Genomic DNA, 20,353 nt, shown 5'->3' on the forward strand with positions numbered 1-20,353 from the left:
TTCAAGAAAGAAGTCTGACTTTTGTTGAGACACACATCTGCTTATCCCATAAAGAGTCCCAGATTTTGGAGTTAAATAATTAAGTTATAGTATGATGATGGAGTCATAAATAGACTTCTCTTGGACACAATTAAGAATGTGTTTCTGGTCACATCCACATATCCCTTTCGCCTGGCACCATATACGGTTAAAACCTGTTATTCTAAGGAGGCCCTAGATAGAATGCCCTCCTATTCTGAATGAATGCTCAGAAATCAGGAACAAGGGGCTCTCCTTGGTTTGGTGCCTTTGGTTGGTTTCTCCGTTCCATATGGAACTGAAAATGACCGGCTCTGATAAACCATCCCCCGTGGGGCTCATCCTGTTTGAAAGTGTTGGATTATCATAAAGGTCTATGAAAGAGATTTCAGCTTCTCACGGGTCAAGTTGATTCTCTGGTGCCCTAAAAAAGGAAAACCTAATTCCCCCTGCTTTCTCTCCACTCTTTTCTGGTCCTCAGTTTCTCTCGTCTAGATATTCCCCATCCTCATTTAACTTCCTACTACTGAGCAGCTTTAGCTTCACCTGGTAGATTTGTAAGGGAATAAAAGTCTGGGGAACATTTATAAATGAATGAAGGGCTCAGAGGAGAATTCTGAAGCCAGGGCAGGAGTGATCCCGGGAACCGGGCATGGCTGACCACCCCACACCCTTGTCTCTGTGCAGCACTTCCTTCTGAAAGAGGCCTATTCAAAAGCATTCTGTCAAGCATGACTGAGCAAGACAGGAGACTCCAAAAACTAGAGAGTCCTCTCTACTTTTCCCCCAATCAAAGAGCTTCCTTTTTCAGCCCAACAACCAGGTAGTCTTCAAGACACCAGCTGGTAGATGCAAGGGAACTTAACGGTCCCCACCCCAGTCCCTTCCCAGTCGAAAGATACCCGGATGAAACAGCAGCCTCTGGCCTTTAAAAATAATAATAAAATATTATTCTCTCCTTGGGAGAAAGGAGACAAGAGCTCCCAGACAGAAACTTTCGAGATCCTGAGGCTCTGAAAGCTGTGACAAGGTTTAAGCTTCAGAAAAATAAATGGGTTTGAGATTTCACTCTAATTTAGAAAAGCAAAAATGTTAAGTCTTTCTTCCCCACCCCACCCCGGGAGGGTGCAGCCAATGCATTCTGTCAACTGATCATTTTTCCTAAAACTTAATTTGAATTTTCCTTGTTTAATATAAAACCATCCATTCTACCCTTTCCAGAGGGGTGACTTCAACCGACCCCGCTCCCGCCGTGGTGTTTACAGCCTCTGGAATATTTGTAACTTGTCACGTCCCCACCTCAGCCTTTGTTTGGCCTACTTTTCTAATTTTAGCTTTTATAATCGCTCTCATCTGAAGCCTGTCCTTCCTGCTTTCTAATTATACCATTAACAAATACTTTTTGATGGATGGTGATGAATGTAAAATAAATTAAAAATAGACTCTCTCACGCCAAGATATCTGCAAGGCTCAGTCCCTCACCTTTTCCAGGTCGCTGCTCAGATGTCACATTCTTATAAAGCCTTCCCTGTTCATTCTGTTTAAAATTGCTGTACACAAACACAGAAGCATATGCACACACAAACACAGCACTCTTGTATACTCTCTAACCCTTTCCTGCTTATTTTTCCCCATAGTGCTTACTTCCCTTCCAACCTACTATGTATTTGACCTGTTTTTATTGTTCACCACTTGTTTCATCCAATAGGATGTAAACTCCATGAAGGAGGAGAGTTTTGCCTGTTGGTTCACACAGTATCCTTAGTGCTTAGAAGACTGCCTGCACTTCATAGATGGTCGATAAATATTTATCACATGAGTTAGTTAATTTCATGAAATCCTTACACCTCCTTAAATTAGCAGACACGGGGTCTCTCCAACAGAACTCTTTGAATAGTCCCAGCAGTGGAGAACAAATTACAGTCCCTAACAAACTCCAGTGGCTGGCACTGGAAATCTTACTTCCAGATCTGTGATCTGAAGAGATACTTCAGGTCCCCCCTGAGCTGTCTTACCTTCCGTGATGCCAAAAACTCCATGCCCTTAGCCACTTGGAAGCTGTAACAGATGAGATGCTCCAAGGTCAGGAAGTTCTTGTACAGATCTTCAGAAACTGTCAGAAGATGTAGGAGGACAGAGATCAGTATTGCCACCAAAAACTATTTGTTCCTAAGTTTGTTAGAGTAATCTTCACCTTAACACTTGGGAGTTAAACTTCTGGAAATAGAAGCAGAGAGAAAAATGCCTGTATCTTCTGTAAATTTGCTGAATCCCGGTATTATTAGCTTTCATCATACCCCTTAGCAGAAAAAAAAAAAAATGTTGGTTTTTTTTTTCCATCTTAGTCAAATTGAACTAGCAAATCCAGGAGGCAGAAGGGAGCTACATTTGGCAGAGATGGCAAGGAGAGAAAGAGGACTTTTTTAAGTTTGCTGTTTTAAACTGTTGTTTTTTTGTCCATGTACCCAGAGGGATAAACAATAGTTTCATATCAAGAAGTCTAAAAATAAAACAACAATATTCAGGGTCATTGAATCATTTCTCTCCAGGCTTTGTCCTGGGACAAAGGCCAAAGGTCAAATTATAATCTACAACAGATAACTAAAAATACCAGAAATATATTTACTTCTCTCACTTTCAAGCTGAGAAAGTGCTGTAAACACATTAAAACAGGCCTGCGAGGATGCTTTTTTCCCTTCAAGGATATGAATGAGAGGTGACAGGAACATTGAGAGAAAGATGGTTTTACGTAAATTGGTGGTATTTATTTCCGCGCAACTGGTACAAATAAACACTAAGACATTAATGGGTGTTTCAACATGATCTCTTAACTTTGGTCAGATAAGATAAGACATGGCTTCTCTCCTAGAGACAAATACCAGAGTAAATGAAAACTCACTTGTAATAATAACCTTGTAAGTATTAAAAAGACTGAGAACCTTTTTCTCAATGATTTTTTTATGCTTAGGGCTAGAGGGCTCTCAGTTAACAATTAGTGAAAGACAAATTCCAGGCCAACACCCTTTCTACTCCAACTGAGTATCCCAGTCCTTCGGGTTTCCAGTGCACTGGCCACCGTTTTGTGAGAGAGAAGGATGGGACAGAGAGGGCGCCACTCAGTGTGGGCCCAGTTACGTGAGGTCTAGATGGCCTCTCCACACTCTTCTAGACCAAGTTCCAGCTTTGCACACCCTGCTCGGCTTCTAAGAGAAAGAAGCCAGATTTAAGTTCTATCTGTAGCCTCATGTCTAGGGAAAGGGAAGCAAGTTTCTCTCACTATTTCATGACTGGATTCCTCTAAGCTCATGCCTCAAGAGGAGCCAGCTGTCAGGAAGCTCCATCTCTACATCCATGGAGCTGTCTCTGCTCCTTCTAAGGGAAGCAGAAAGACAGTGTATCCTGGAGCTGGAAGAAATCCTGGAAGTTAAGACTGCGAACACAGCTCTACTCAGAGAAAACACTAAAATATCACTGGAAGCATAACTGGATAAAGAAAAATATGCTTACCAAGACTCCTCTGAGGAAGTATGGTTGCAAGAAAGACTTGAGAAGCCACTTGGAATCGGGTAGAAGCAGCAGGTGATCCCTACGCTGCCTTGGAGAGGTCCAGTGACTCAGGGAGTGTGGGGCTGAACTGCTTAGGGCAATGGGGAGGCTAATCAACCACTGGAGAGCCTCCTTTGTCCTCCGGGAATAAAGTGCTGAGTCTCTCCTGCTACTAAATGCTGAACCAATAGTCTCAAAGCATTGGTTTGGTTGTTGCTGACTGCTTGGCCCTCCTGGGATACTGAGATTTCTCAGGCTCGCCCCATGCTTTGCCTCACAACTTAGCCAGCTGCTTAGTTAGGGCTTCCACAACTCTCTTTTGGGAAAACTGAATGGAGGAGTCTAGAAATTTAGGTCTCTTCCAAATATGAGGGAGTATTGAACTTGTCCCATGACAAAATTCCTCGTAACACTCTATCACTTTCTCTTTCCTGCAAGAGCACGCATTAAGTGTGGAGAAAGCAATGGCAGGTACCTTCCTCTTCCTCCACGTCACTGAGGGACTTCTCCTCAACAAATCCAGAGCTGGCTGAGCTCTGACTACTGGTGATACTGTCCAAGCGGCGTTTCGGATCCATAGTGATTTCCCCAACGTATTCTTTCCCTTGACGGAATCGTGCCCCTTTGGTCTATAAAGAAGCAAATGCACAAACTCCTTGAATACAAAAGAGGTCTCTAGACAATTATAGCTATTAAAAGCAGATAAGAAGGACATCAGTTTCAGGAATATGGAATCTTTAGGCTGGAATTTGGGGTAAGTGTTCTACATAATAGATTTTCTTCCATAAAGCCTAGTTTCTTCTTTAGCTTAAAGAGATAAACGCATTGTTTCAAGTGTATTTCAGACACACTTCCAACATTAGGGTGCTCTTTATGGAGGGACTGACACTCCATGGGGCCAAATACTGCTAGGAGAGAGAGAGAAAATAATCCAGAGATATCCTTCCCTTTCCTTAATCATGCCCACCTTCTCCCCTCCTCAGGCACCATCTCTAATGGGTCAGTAGATTAGAGTCACAAAACAAAAACAAAAACAAAAACCAACCACGAGAAGATATGTCCCCCAGCAGGTAAAAGAGGAAATTAAAACAGCCAAAAGAAGACTCCTCACAAGTTCTTCACCGCATTTTAACAGAGAAAGATTAACCTATATCTTCCTCCATTTTACAATGCAGCCAGAGCTGAGTTAAATGACATACCTTGTAGGGGACAAATTCATTTCTCTTGTTCCTTAAGTAAGTTGACAGGTTTCCAAACTTGCAAAACTCCACAATCACCATGAGTGGCCCTGCAGACAGCACAGCATGTTAAGAAAGGAAAACGTTTCCATTCATGTATCTCATCAAGTGTTTAATTCATGGATGAACCAGAAGATATCATCGAAGGACACTACAAACTTTCACTGGGCCAGGATCATTGAAATCAGCTGGTCACAATGCCCTTATAACGTAGCTTTTCTTTTACCAACTGGCAATTCCACAGCAAGATGAACCAAATTTTTGGAAGAAAATCCACCCACTTGCTTTTCAACACAATCACCTAAGATGATTCCATTTTAGGGGGAACTACTCTTAAGGTCTTTGCTTTCAAGTTTTTTGAGAGGTTTACTTTTCTCATCTGAACCTCTTACACAAGCAGCAAACTGCAGTATAGTAAGATGGCATCTTCTAATTCACAGGAAGTTCTGGAATAATTTATAGTGTCCATTAAACCTCCATGAAATATATCTATATCTAGGAATCTGGCAAAGCATCCTAAGTTAAGGAAATCAAGGCCATGGGAGCTGAGGGGTTTCCCTGAAATACCAGCAGAAAATTATATGCCAAAATCATCAGGCAACCAGAACCATCCACAGATACTCACCTCCTGGCTTGGTACAGGCACCTAGAAGATTGACCACATTGAGATGGTGGCCAATATGAATGAGGATCTTGAGTTCAGACATGAGGGCTCGGTGTTCACTGTGTGTTGCTCCTTCTACAAATATATGGCAAAGAGGGAAATCATAAATGTGGGCATTAGCTGAGGACAATCTGTGCCCCACTGCACTCATGTGTACCAACTACCCTCTAGGGATAATACAACTGTGATCCAATTTACAGACTAGGTGCCTTGAAAGTCAAGTGTAAATTATATTTTCCAGTTCTTACTTTAAGTGCACCCAGAACGTTTGATATTTAAAGGAATCCATTGTGAAGTCTTTTGCAAAGTGGAGAATACATCTGCAAATGGAATCATGCCCAGATTTTCTTCTCTTACAAAATTGGATTTTCATATATCAGGTTGACTATGCTTCTTAGGGCCTGATTATTTCAGTCCTTCCCCGTAAGGAAGCAACACCATGTATTAAATATCCTTATGTGTTAGGGGCTATGCTGAAGTTCCCGCCAATCAGTGCCAAGCAGGAAACTTAACAGGGGCCAGCTGGCAAGGCCAGTTGGCACAAGAGGCTGATGAGGCTAAAACTGCAAGTGTGATCCTGTACACACCGGTACACTTCCCTCTAATTCACACACACGGTCTACACCTCAGACCCTGATGAGCCACCTCAAAATTGCACACACCCTTAGCCGCAAGGGAGAATAGGTTAAAGGAGAGAGATGGCTTTGAAATGCATAGGACCTACTGGCCAAGGGTCCGCAGCCCTGCGTCCATCAGCGGAAGCACATCACGACTGGAGCTAACAGCTGTGTATGCACCACCTCCCCAAATTAAAATAACAAGACCAGAATTCCATTCCTATTAGGATTAAGCATTGTTTATAAAGCTTTTAATTTTTAACATGTCACCTGTGGTCCTTTTTTTCCTAGTGCAACCGTTATCTTTATGGGAGAAAATCTTTCACATATTCCAAATCTAGGAAACATGCTGTTTTTGCACTCTACTATTTTTACTGATTATATTAAATTTCTTTCCATGTCTCTACATGGTCCATAATTACCTCACTAATGCACCATAATACATTAAGAAACAATTTTACATCACCGAGGTATTATTTTCCTCTAGCCAGGCCACTAAGTACAGGTGTATAAGCTATATGCCCTGCACAAGGGGAAGTGGGGGAAGCTGCAGCCCATCCTCAACTTGGCCTGCCAGGGCACGCACCCTCACATGAGGCTATGAAAGAGGAACCTTTTCCCAAACTGTACAAAGGTATCACCTAAGCCAGCCACAAGCTTGGCTAGTGGGCTCACCTAACCACAGAGCTGCCGATACAAGTCTTTCATCATGTTTACAGACCGGATGAAACAGATAGAGGGATATATCGCCATATAATTTTGCTTTTACCTTTTAACATTTTGACGGCCACCGTCCTGCAAGTTGCTGTCTTGTCGATTCCAAAGGCATCCGCTTCAATCACTTGGCCAAAGGCACCACGGCCGAGAGGCTTACCTACAGTCAACGATGACAGCAAACAAAACAGACTTAGACTCTGACAGCACCAAAGTGACACGCAGAGATTCCGGCTAGATTGGGTCACCAAACATCCCAGTTTAACTCGGAGAAGCCAGCTCAACTCCGTTATCTTGGCTTCATTATTTAATACCCCTCCCCCTTTGCTCTCCAAATGTCCTGCTTTGGATAATTGTACACGGACCCTAATTCTAGGTGACTAAAAGGATGATTACTCAAATTCAAGAGACAGAATGAATATTCTGAACCTGGATCCAACATGTGAATAAACTAGATTTGTCATCATCCTAAAGGAGGAAGAGATGTCCTGGTAAACCCAACATCAACTTAATACCACTTGAAAACACACCTAGTTTCAGCCGGTCTCTGGGGAACTCCCATTTGCTAGCATCATAAGGCAGGCGTTCACAGTGCTCATCCAAGGGGAGTTCATCTGGATCCATGACGATGGACAAGTAGCCTGTCTTCAGTTCCCCTCCATTGGCCTGGAAAGCATTATTCCTTCCAGTCACATACGCTCTGTTGTCTGGCTGTTGTTTTTTGTGTGCTTATTATTGTTTATAGAAGCCCCATTCCTGATGTCTCATTTTCAAATAAAACTCATGAAGTTTGAGAGTGAGTCCTATTATAATCCTGCATCCAGTGTCCCCTCAGCCCCCAAATGAGCTTGGAATGAAGTACTTAAATCTTAATTACACTAGACAGTCCAAGCCCTTTTCTCCTCTAGTGGCTTCCATCAATTAAAGCCCAGTGGTCCAGCCAAAAGAAAGTGGGAAAGAATGTTATTGTATTGAAATAAAACTGTGCCCATTGAGCCAATAACAATGGGAAGAAACAACTCAAAGAGCCCCAGTCAGCTTTCATTAATCATGAAAACCAACGTACATGGGATGGAAGGGAAATGATTTTGTTACCCGCTTAACGGTCCGTAGAACGATGACAAGTAATAACCAGAAGAACATGGCAATCACTGCCGTGCCTACTAGAATAATGACTTCCAGGTTCGTCTTCTCCTGGGCACCTGGAAAGACGAAATTGAATGAGCATCAACAGTTGAAAACCCGTACCTTTTTATATAAGACGACAAAGTTCAACACTAAAGCAAGATCTCAGGTTTACCAACTTGGAAAAAGTCCTAGACAATAATAGTCACAAGCCTCTAAGTAGGAGGGAGTCTATAACATTCTTAATGGATAATTTAAAGTTTGCAAAACACTGCCCATGAAAACCTCCAATGATAAAATTCCAAAGTTAAGGATAGAAATTAAGGATATCAAGGATAGAAATGCTGATGTCTTACAAGAAAAACATATGAAGTGTTTGGAGGAAAAGCAGTCTTTGATGGAAAGAAAACAGATCACATTCTACAGGGAAGAAAAGAAGCATGTTTTAATTCACAGTAAGTTCTAGAATAATTTATAGTGGCCTCTTTCTAGGGAAAATAAATGTCTCATTTTGCATGGATAGTCTGTTTTCATCTGTATAGAGTTTGAGAAAGGATTATATAAGAAAACAAGTGGTTGAGTGATTGGTTACCATGCACCCCCTAGGTGCTCATTACTTTAAATACGTCATCCCACTTAATCTTCTCAACAACGCTCAGTTTTCAGATGGAGAAACAAGCTCAGAGAGGTTAAGCTCTTTCATAAAGGGCACACAGCAAGTTGGGGCAGTGGTCAAGAGTAAAGACTAAACAAAGTCTGTCCAACACCAGTTAGCCATCACACTACCTTGCCCTTGTGTGGCAGGAGCCTGAGTTAGGAAAAGAGAGAAAGCCAAGATGAGAGCATCCCGCGTGGCCTGGCAATAAAATGAGTTTAAACCACCCATGAAAGGTAAGGTAGAGGTCGGCAGGGAAAGCTGCAGATGCTCAGGGCTCCAGAGGACAGCTCTGAGTGGGAGAAATTAAATGCCAGAGGAGGCTTTCAACTAGGAGTGATTAGCAAAGAGGCGATAAGGAGACAATTATCACCTAGGGCCTCCCATCGGATGAGTGCAGCGTGAATCGAATAAGCTGTCCAAGTGGCCCAAGGCAGCCTCAAAAAGGCAGAAGAACAAGGAATTAACTAGTTAGCCAAGTAAGATCTAACAGTGGAGAACCAAGTACCAAGTACGGCTTGGAAGTCAATTCTGTTTCCCTGGTGGTCCTATTAAAATAAATTTCATTACACAGAGGTCTAAAAGTCCATTATACATAGTAAAAAGTTCAAAGATTCAATTGTCTATATAAGTTAGTGTGTTAATATTCCCATACTAAGATTTGGGAACCTAAGAGAAGAATTAAATATCTACCTTTCTTTTTCTTAGTACTCCCTTTTGGGTACAAGTAAATACAAGCTCTGTGGGTAGCCCGATGTAAACACCCCAACAGAGGTGAGGCAGAGCATGGGAGAGAGCTGGAAGTCCCTGCTAGGATCTGCCCTCAACATGAAGCCCTTTGGAAGTGACAAAAGCACCATGTCACTTGACATTTTTATTTATTTCACACACTTGAAATCTTTTTTGCAAGTACAGTTCATGAAATGGTAATAAGCCTACAGATTGGAAAACAAGTCATCAAGATGTAACCGATTTGACAGATGAAGGGAACTAAAATCTAGACATTGAGAGACAAGTTAGGATGAGTTCATAAAAATTCATCAGTTATTCCTTCTGTCACCATCCTTCTTTCTTCCCCTTGTATACCATTCCTTCACCCACATAATAGAGTTTCTTTTTTTTTTTTTTAAGATTTTATTTATTCATTTATTTGAGAGAGTGAGAGAGAGAGCACATGAGAGGGGGGAAGGTCAGAGGGAGAAGCAGACTCCCTGCCGAGCAGGGAGCCCGATGAGGGACTCGATCCCAGGACTCCAGGATCATGACCGGAGCCGAAGGCAGTCGCTTAACCAACTGAGCCACCCAGGCGCCCCCATAATAGAGTTTCATTGCTCCCCCAATAGATTATTTTTTTAAATTGGAATACACTTCTGAAGAGAAAATATCCTGTCACAAATTACCTTTCCCATCTGGGAATATGCCAGATTTCACCTCACTCCTCCATCCACACAGGAGTTTCCTTTAACATTTAGACACCCTAAAACTTCCACATCAGAGAAGCAAGGGTCTATTGTTCACAAATAAATTTTAATTGTCTGTAGTCCAGTGAAAACTGTGAACCCTTGTGATTATCTGGATAGCATGGATTTTGATGGTTGAACAGTAATTCTAATGTTTTTTCAAGTAAATATAGGGGTATCACTTGGTTAACCAAGCCATTCAAATGAAGAAAAAAATAAGGGCAAGGAGGGTATTTCACCTGTCTGGCTAAGAAATTTTCCAAAGCGAGAACTGCAAGGATAGGAAATATGATACAAGCAAAATTAAAATAACATTGATTATGGTTTCTGGTTAAAATAATACGTACTTAGAGTAGAACATATACAAAGTACAAACATTATCAAAAATCACCCAAAGTGTGTGAGTATATATACAAGCTAAGTTTTTAAAACCACCTGATGTGTCCATGCATCTCCACTGACCTTCTACTATGAAAAATGCCTCCACTTTTGCACAACCAAGAACACTGCATGCCTGGCAGGTATAGAGGCCTTCATCCTCCTTCCTCACCCTGCGGATGGTTAAGTTCCGGTTCCCATCTTTCAGTACAATACCTAAGAGAAAAGAAAAATGATGTTTCTATTTGTGATGTGATCTGGTGGAGTTTTTCAGGAAAAAAATCTAAAAATATAAATGGTGTCCTTTTCTTGGACTAGTATCTCATTCCAAAGAGTGGTACAGGATGCACTGCTGACTCATCACCCCCATGCTTCCATGAGAGCTCAACAAGGCTCTGAATACTTTAATTCTGAATCGAGGAAATGAGCCAGACCATGGACACTAATATTGCCTTTTTTTTTTTTCTACCTAAAACAAATCAAGACGTAATGTGGGGTTTAGAGCATGTCTCCAGGAGAATTCTGCAACCAATGAGAGATAAACATATTCTATTCACCTGAGTCTTCTACAAGTGTCTCATTGTCTTTAAACCACGTAACTTGTGGAGCGGGATTCCCAGACGTGGTGCATGAAACTTCAATGGTTTCACCAATGCTTGTAGTCTGATTCTCCAGGTTTCCAGTGATCATGGGTGCCACACGCTCTATGCACACACAAAAATCACACAACGTTTAGTTATAACTTTTGAAATGGTTTTAACATCAGTAAACTAATAAATAGTTTAAACTTCACAAACAGTAAGCTGTTGATTTACTAAACTGCAAATACATAGAAGTTGATGACAATACCGTTGCTCACTGAGTAAAGTTAAATAAAACAAGTCAGTTCAGTTGAGATAGATCACTACACCTCTTTGAACATTCCTATTAGTGATTCTAGCTGGTTGTCACATCACAAAATAAAGGTTGTCACTTTTATGGGTTTTTCCTCTAATTAGACACAGCTTCCCCAAGGGGAAATGTTCCCTCCCATGAATGTTCTAGCCAGTGACACCCATGAATTCCACCATATTTCTTTTGAAAAGTGTGAAACTTCGCTGTAATTTAACAAAGAATGCCTTCTATTTATTTGACACTTTTTACAAAACTCACTTATACTATTTCTGTTGCTCACTATCAATCCTAGGATGGACAAGAATATTAACCTTATTTCACAGATGAAAGAACTGCAGTTCAGAGGGGTAAACAACTTGTCCAAGTCCTTATAACTGAGTAAGCGTTTGAACTAATGATAGAATCTGGTGAACCTAAAGGACTAGTCCAGTGTCATTTCCACTAAAACACAAATGAACAAGACAACAATTCCTAAAGAAAGTCAGAGATTTCAAGAAAATTAAGCCCATGGGTATTTCTTTCAATGTATAGCAAAACTTCAGATTTGCCATACCATCAAAGGGTTATAGAAATATCTTTTCCAAAGCAATCAAAAAGAATCTTGCTGAAATGATCCGCTTCAACATTTAACAAAATGAGATTACCTCAGTGGTGAACCACATTGGGGTTTAAGCAAATGTCCTGGGCTCTAGTCTATTCTAAGAATAATTTTAGGAAAACAACTTAGGAGTCCTTAGAGAAGCAAACCAGCTCATTGTGAGCACAGATTTCCTGGGCATGGCCTCCTTCACATCTCTCTCTAAATTCTTCCATTAATTTGAAGCCAGGCTAGTCACTAAGGTGAACAGAAAACACATGGTCATATATGTGATAGGATATGAAGGGCCCGGGGAATGACTTCACCCAAAAATACTCCTTCTTTTGACACCTAAGTCTTAACACCAACAAACACTACCCTAGTGTCTGTCTGACGATACCTCTTAAAATATGCCAAGACCTCCGAAGAAAATATTATTCCTCTAAAACCATGGTATAGCTTCATTCACCTGGGCGGTTTGTTTCCCTTCTTAAGAGTAAAGTCAGACAACACATGTCTCCCAGAAACTGGGAAGGGACACTAAAGAGAGGAGAAAATGGAGAGAGTGGACACAAAGAGAACTTCCCAAATTTGTCTGATTTCCCCAGAGACAGAGGCATGGCTGCACAGCTTTTGTGCAAGACACAGGTTAGAAGAGGTGTGGAGAGTGGCTCCCTGGGGAATTTACAAAGCTATGTGCTCATTAAAATTATCATCCCATTGATCTTTATGCTGGCCTACATGGGATGACCCAGAGGTACAGGCAGTGAGTGTAGCAGCCCTCCCAGGGGCTCTCCCAGGTCCTGAACAACCCCATGATCACACTCTTCATGCTGCAGACACCTTACTGAGCACTTAGCATGTGCCACTATGTTCTATGATGTGAGCTACAGCAAAGAGTAAGACAGAAAACAATCCCTGTCCTCATGGACACAGAGACCTCAACGTGCCATGACCACCCAGTGGTTGCCTGTGTCCTCATCTCGTCTACCTACTCACCACTGTGAACCTCTGAAACCTTCTTAGCTCGTAGTAGGCATTCCATGAATACGTGTCTACTAAAATATACGAATGTCAAGAATAAAGGAGGAATTTTCCCAGTTTAAGCTAATCCCTTGGTGGTGCTAGTGAAATCCTATCATCAGAGCTGGAAAGAAACATGTTATTTTCTCTTTTTAATGCATCATTCCATCACTCTTCACCTCTTTCTGCCTCAAGAACGTTCAGTGAATAAGGTAAGTGTGCACCAGTCTACTTCATATGCTCCTATAGGACAATAATCTTTTTACAGTCCCTGAAAGCACTACACTGAAGGCATTCCAACTGTCTTTGATGACCCAGAATTGCCTCCCTACCTAAAACTGTGAGCTGTCTGACCACACAATGTTTTTTCTTTGTCTTCCTGTCCTGGGCAAAGCACACATAGTCTCCTTGGTCCTGCAAGGATGCGTTCTGGAGCTCCATGATCAAAATGTCACTTGTGCCATTAGAGATCTTGGTGGAGTTCATTTTCCAAAGAGCATCCAAGTTCTTGCAAACAGGTGTGGGCAACTCTCCTGAACGGACTGGCAGAGCCTGTGGGCTAAACTTGTACCACATGAGGTCCTCAAACATAGTTCTGTCTGCAGAGCACCACAAAGACACGCTCTCCTGTTCAGTTGGCTGGGTGTGAGGTTGCAAAGTGATTTTAGGGCCCCCTGAAATATAAAACCCAAGGTTAGAAAATGATGATTTAATTTGGGCAGCACACAATTCTCTTCTTGTCGCCTTTGGACTGCTATAAAGTACCAAGAAAATTGAAGCTCTAGCAATCCCAGACAATGTAATACAAGAAGACAACCAAACTAGACAGTTCGGGCCCCAAAATGTACTATTTTACCAAGATGCATTCCGCAGATACATATCAAATCTCCACTTTGAGCTCTAAATACAGTTTTTGAGATTTTAAAAAAATCCAAAACATATTCAAAGCAGATAATTACAACATGGAACTTTATAAATTAGTTCCTTGTTGACGTATCACACTCAATGACATTAAAGCTATATTTATGACAACAAATTAGCCCAGACTGAACTCTTTCACCTAGTCCAGTCAGCTAAAGCTTATCCATAAAACTAAGATGAACAGGCAGAATCAGCAGCATTGGGAGGAAACTGCCCCTATGTCATTACAATTCCCTCCAGAAAACTCAATGCTGTCAACTGTTCAGCAGCAGGCCCACCAATACTGAAGGAACCCCAAGAAGCCAAGCGCTGTGTTACACTCGGGTGGTGGAGACATAACTATGAGGCAGGACTTGTGGCTAAAAACTATATGAAATAGTTTTTTCATAGTTCTGAGGGAATGGGAGAGTCAGTTGTACGGACTTCACATGAGCCCAGAAGCTAGCTGAGGAGTCTTCATTTATGAACGAAAGCACCCAGATTCAGTCCAAGTCCTCTCCTGAAACACCATGCCACTCAGGAATGGCAAGGACCACAGAGCATCAGACAGCTTAGCACCCACCTGGCAAGAGACCCAACGCCCCCTCGCAGAGTGGTACTCACTGGTCACGTGGAAGGAGATCACCCTCTCTCCTCTCCCAACTTTGTTGATGGCTTCACATTTGTACAAAGCTGACACATTTGCTGCTTGGATAACAAGGGTACTTACAGTCTATGGAAAAAACAAAACAAAACACAAATCCCGGGCCATAAACAATGGAGGCGGTGTGAGACCTGTGAGACCTGCCTACTCCATTCATATTACTGCACTGACCTTCTCAAATCCACACAATTATAATTATGCTGGTGTGGCTCATGCATTACACAAAACGAGCATTGGAAACCAAAAGGAAAATAAAGTGTTTTAACATGTACACATTTTCTCATTTCCGTATTTGTAAAATCAGAATCACCTTACAACAGATGTACAGATTTAACGGCATACTTGTTTTACCTTTCTCTGATAAGATATTAATAAGTCAGTGGTGCTTCTAAAAGTCATTGGTGTTTTCAAACTAACTTAATATGTTAGTGTTTTATTGTACAATTAATGTGACTATCAATCTCCAATATCCCTCACATATGATTGACCCCATGCTTTCACTCCATCCTTCTATCCTTCCAGAAAAGAGAGAGAGACAGATTTTTAAATTAAAGAACTTCAAACTCACTTTGTTTTTTCCTTCAATTATGGCAAATTGATTTTTGTTGACTTCAATTTTATTTCCCCCCTGGAAGTCATCCACATTTCTCCATTCTTTACAAGTATATGGGTTTGTCATTAAGACAGCTTGGCTATAAGAAAGAAATAACAGCTCTTATTATGACTTAATTTTTCTTTAGTTCAAGTCCATAGCAAGGAAAGGAGTCTGACTTTGGTTATTATGTTCTTAGAAATAACTTTCAACGCACACTACCACGTTACATGATTTGGCGCCAATTAAAAATAGGCCTCAGAAAAAAAGGAAGAGGTTCTAGGTAGATTCATTCAGGATACAGGAGGGAAACAGCTATTCTGGGAACAAACCTCCATTCATAAATTGAATCGACAAGACAATTCAAGCTAATTTAGTTCAAAGGAAGACAAGGAAACTAAGAAGTCATTGGGCTTCTTAAAGTAATCTCCCTGGGACTGTGGCCTCTGTGTAGGAAATGGTCAGCATCTGAGGAAGAAACTAGTAGTGGCCATCTCAAAAACAACAACAGGAAGTGAACTGCTTGGGGTGGTAGTGGGTGGCCTGTTGTTTTGTCTTCCTAAGGATGTCTGGATTTATGTGAGAACCTGATAAGCTGGGCCTGAGAATCCAAAGGCTGCAGCCAGACCTGTGGCTCCCTCATATCCATCAGCTCTTCCTCTGAGATGGACCTTCTCCCAGATAAGAAGGAAAGAGGGTGGTATTCACCAGTTGATTGGTATAAGGAGAAACACCAAAGATTAGCAATTGGCAAAGTGATCGAAGAGCCTGCGTTTGGAGAGGTGTGCACACCGGGGCTAAGCTAGGAAGAGAGCGCTAGCTAATCTCAAGGTGGGGCACCCCAAGGAAAGACATGTCCTAAAATATAAGACATAGAGAAAGATGGAAGGATAGCAAAAGGACCACTTGGGGCATAACTTTCTTAGGAATGGCCTTCTCGGGGTGGAATGGAGTCATACCACAGCATACTGTAAGAAATGCACAAGAACAGGCAAGAAGAGGCCATGGGCTACTCACGTGGGCTTGTAGGCGCACTCCTCCAGCTGCCAATACCAGCGAATGTGATGCGGGGGCGGGACGGAGTAGACCGTGCACGTCAGCATCTGTGTGGTGCCGTACTGGTAAGAATCCACCAGAGAGATCAGGGACTTCTCACCGATCTGGGGTGGGACTGGAGATGGGAAAAGCCACGTTTTAATTGTCAATCCGCTTTGAGGAACAGAAAGTGGAAGTTTTCATCAACTGAAGCCTATGCTTCTATAAGCATATGATTTTGCCCTCCTTTTGTTTTTCAAAGAACATCTAGACTTGGACACGGGAGATGTGACTTCTAGTGATAACCATCATCCTCATAAGTGGAGGACTGTGTGCAAGTCTGGCCACCCTCTGCCTCAGTTTTTCTTGGTCTACATGATAAGGATAACTCTCCCTGTGCTCCCAATCTCAAAAGATCAGAAAGAAAGAAAATCATCGTGACTAGCACAGCAAATACGTTCATGATGTGCAAGCCATTGTTCTAAGTGCTCTGCATAGATTAATTCACTTAATCACACATGAGAAAAATGAAACAGAAACATTAAATGACTTGCCCAAGGTAACCCACCTCTCTTCCTTCTCCCTCCACTTCCTCCACTCCCGTCCTTCCTTCCTCCCTCCCTCTCTCCCTACCTCCCTTCCGTTTCTTCCTTCCCCCTCCCCCTCGTCCTCACCCTTTTATTCTCGCTTTCCTTTTTTGGTTCCAAAGTCATTAATGCAAAACTATTCCCCCATCACTATCAACTTAAAGCCTCAAATTATACTCTCAAATTTAGACTTTTTTATGTTTATTTTATATAGCAGGGTAAATGTTAGGGTGAATCAAATGTTTAGTAACTTCATGAATTCTTGAGATGGGGTTATACACTGTCCATTTTTACATCTTTATTTTGTGTTCATTTTCTTCTCCCTACCCTACTTATTAGCTTTCCAGCTTCTCGCCATTCCCCAAGGCCCTACTCCTGAGTGGCTTCTGAGTGACACTTTAAAATACTCCCTGAAGCTGATGTCCCAGAAAAGAAATGAAGCAGAGCTCAGCAGACATACAGAGTGGTGGCAGGATATATGGGGAAACATCGTAATTTACAAAAGAAGATCCCAAAGTTTTCCTATGCCATGCCAATAGGGAGAACAAAGAATTCCAACAGAAAAGCATTTCCCAAACTGTGTTTGGGACAAGAGATTAGATGGATTTCCAGGGTCGGAGGGGGATGCTCTGGTCAAATAACTTTGTCAAACCCTCCATACTCTATGTCTCTTCCCCTGGAGAATGGCAATATACACGAACACATTAAATAAAGGTCCTGATAAGTCCTGCTATAAAGACACATGTTGTACATCGATTTTACATCTCCTACACGTTCCATGATACCATTTTATTCCCCACCCAGAACACTTTCAGTTTGGAAAAACAACGTTCAAATCATCCTTAAATCATAAACTTAGTATCTTCTCTTTATAGCCTCAGAGTCAGATAGATCCTAGACTCCTGTTTTTAAAAAAAGAATTTTTTTTTAAGTTCCAAGAAGCCAACAGTGTCAACCTGCAAAAGCCTTCTGAGTTGGAACCTGCCTGTGTATCAAACTAGCAGCTTCCCACAGAATCAAAAAGACACTTGCACATTTGCATGCCAGGTGCGCAATTTCGTGAGACAAGAGCAAAGGTAGTATGGCAACTGTCCCTGTAGGCATTCTTATTTCACAGCGTAGAGCCATCAAGTGTATCATCTATGTCAATACTGCATTTGACACCAAACAGTCCATTTACATGGCCCCTGAAGCAAACATGTCCGGAGCGCTCTGCCCTATACCTCATTTCAACTCCACTGATCTGGATCATTTTTATAAATAGAAGCCCATTCATGATGTGAGTGAAGCAACAGGTGACAAAGGAATGGTGGCCTGGCTGTTTAAGAAGATATAATCGTACTCTTTATAATCAGTTTTGGGCAGAGAAGGAAAACTGAATAAACTCACCATTCACAACCAGAGATACCACGTGGCTCTGTTTCTCCTTTGACATGGGATTGGTGAGGACAACAGTATAATTTCCTGTATCTTTTTCACTCACTTCCATAATAATCAGTTCCTTCTCCCCTTTTATTGTGTGATTGGACTCAATGGGTCTTCCATTTTTATACCTTGGGGGGAAAAAAAATCCCAGGAATTAGTATAATTTAAGGGTTTTCTTTCAGATGGAACAACACTTTGCATTTATTTGCAATACTTACCATTTTATTTCAGGGGTAGGGTAAGCAAGGTACTTCACGGGGACTTTAACACGGTCTCCCACTGTGGCTTCCACCAAAGATTCCATGCTACTATCAAAAGCAACAAAAGGTTTTTCTGGAAGAAAATAAAAATAATTATTCTCATAAATGTCAACTTATTATAAATGGTCATTTGGTTTAGTTTTTCATTTCAAGGGAAGAGACAAAGATCTGGGGAGTCTGAGTTGCCCCAGTGTAGGGATTTCCCCACACTTCCTTTCCTTGTTCACAGTCCAGCTTCTCCCACACAACTGGCCTCTGCATTTGCTTTTCTCTCTCTCCAGGTGCACACTGCAAGCCTACTGACTGCTCAAGTCTCAGTTCAAGCATTTGCTCCTCTGTGAAGCTTTCTCCAAGTCCTCCAGGGACCTTAGGGTGCTCCTTCTCTGCTCCTATGGCGCCCTATCCCTATCCGCTATATGCCCCAGGACTCAGTCCTCAGACCACTTCTCTTTAGCTACACCTTCCTCCAGGCTCAGCCATAAAGTGCCGCCCACATTCCTACTAAATTTGTATTTCTTCCCCTGACTTCTCTGGGTTCCAGGTTTATATATTAAATATCTCCATTTGGATGTTTAGTGGGCATGTCCAAATAAACAGACCCAACCCTGTTTCTCCAAATCTTACTTCCTGTCAGTCTTCCCTATCTAAGTAAATAAAATCACCATTCACTCATTTGCTCACACTAAAAATTCAAATCATCTTCCATTCTTTTTCTCTTACCCCTTACAGCCATTGAGTCAAAAGGCAGATCCTGCTGGCTCTATCTTCAAAAATGTATCCAGAATCAGATCATTTCTCTAAGCCACTCACCATCTCTCACCTGGATAACTGCAACAAGCCCCCCACTGGTCTCCCTACTTCTGCCCTTACTTCCCAAAAGTATTTCTCAAAAAATACATAGTAATCCTACAAAAACATAAACTGGAGCATGTCTTTCTGCTCAAACCCTTCTATGAATTCCCATATTATAAAATCCAAAATCATTACCAAGGCCTATAAGTTGGGTGCCATATGAATTATCACCTAAACTGAGACATTTATGTGTTATTATGTGACATTAATGGAAGAGAATAAATAAGAAATTAGGTTATTTGTTCAAAGCCCCACAGATAGTAATTAAATCCAGGCCTCTCCAAATACAAAGCCCATGCTTATTCACACAGGCCTCTCAGCCTTGCAATAAAATGAAAATTTAAAGACTATCTTAGATAATAATACTCTGCTTATTATACTATTAGTAATAGCATTAACAACAAACGCAACAAGTAAAATTTAGTGAGCGCTTACTGTATTAGCTCGTCTCATTATTAAAGTTGGGATTTGAACCCAAGTTGTGCTCTTGACCTCTGGGTCATATGGCCTCCCTAGCAGGAGCTCAAAAAATGTCTTCTGAATGAACAAAATAGGAATCACTAGCTGACTTAAATTTATTTAAATGATCTCACTTTTCAAGGCACAGCATAATCCCAAAGGAGATCTTAGCTTACCATGGACCCTGACTGATGTGTTGCTCTTCATGGTCATCATCCCACTGGAAGCCTCACAGATATACTGCCCTTGGTCACTCCGGGTTACACCATCTATAGTCAAGGTGCTCAAAAATTTCTTCATCTCACTCCCAGACTGGGTTTTTAGGTCCCGGATAACAAGTTTTTTATGCCGATGCTGAAAAAGAGTTCACTGAACTTTCAAAGTCCAGCATAACATTACCTGGTAGCTTCTAGATACCCACAAGATCAAGTCTTGGCCCTTGGCGAACACTATTCATGCTAAAAATAAGGGACTTCAGAACATTTCATATCACCTAAGCAACCAATATATTTGGTTTCAGGAGAAATAAATGGAACCAACTGAATTAAGGTTTTTAAAGCCTCACGTAGCGGGAATGAGATGGATATGTCTACCGGAACACAAGCAAATATGACCACTGCTTAAGGAGAAGTATGTTTTATGCCACCTCTTGAAGACAAATTCCCTTAAA

General features: G+C 41.5%; 1 protein-coding gene across 1 annotated transcript in view; it reads right to left on the bottom strand.

Annotated features, from left to right (window-relative positions):
• KDR (kinase insert domain receptor) overlaps positions 1–20,353 on the bottom strand; it is a 43,781-nt gene that overhangs the window by 11,784 nt on the left and 11,644 nt on the right. The window contains exons 7-22 of the mRNA XM_036085200.2: positions 19,860–20,037; positions 18,331–18,445; positions 18,077–18,240; positions 16,083–16,236; positions 15,042–15,165; positions 14,434–14,542; positions 13,242–13,583; positions 10,973–11,119; positions 10,500–10,631; positions 7,893–7,999; positions 7,328–7,463; positions 6,853–6,957; positions 5,428–5,541; positions 4,764–4,852; positions 4,040–4,193; positions 2,034–2,131 (exon numbers count right to left, since the gene is read on the bottom strand). Coding sequence (XP_035941093.1) covers positions 2,034–2,131; positions 4,040–4,193; positions 4,764–4,852; positions 5,428–5,541; positions 6,853–6,957; positions 7,328–7,463; positions 7,893–7,999; positions 10,500–10,631; positions 10,973–11,119; positions 13,242–13,583; positions 14,434–14,542; positions 15,042–15,165; positions 16,083–16,236; positions 18,077–18,240; positions 18,331–18,445; positions 19,860–20,037 — 2,268 coding nt within the window. The remainder of the gene's footprint in view (positions 1–2,033; positions 2,132–4,039; positions 4,194–4,763; positions 4,853–5,427; positions 5,542–6,852; positions 6,958–7,327; positions 7,464–7,892; positions 8,000–10,499; positions 10,632–10,972; positions 11,120–13,241; positions 13,584–14,433; positions 14,543–15,041; positions 15,166–16,082; positions 16,237–18,076; positions 18,241–18,330; positions 18,446–19,859; positions 20,038–20,353) is intronic.

This window comes from Halichoerus grypus, chromosome 3 (assembly GCF_964656455.1).
Source record: "Halichoerus grypus chromosome 3, mHalGry1.hap1.1, whole genome shotgun sequence".
Taxonomy (NCBI): domain Eukaryota; kingdom Metazoa; phylum Chordata; class Mammalia; order Carnivora; family Phocidae; genus Halichoerus; species Halichoerus grypus.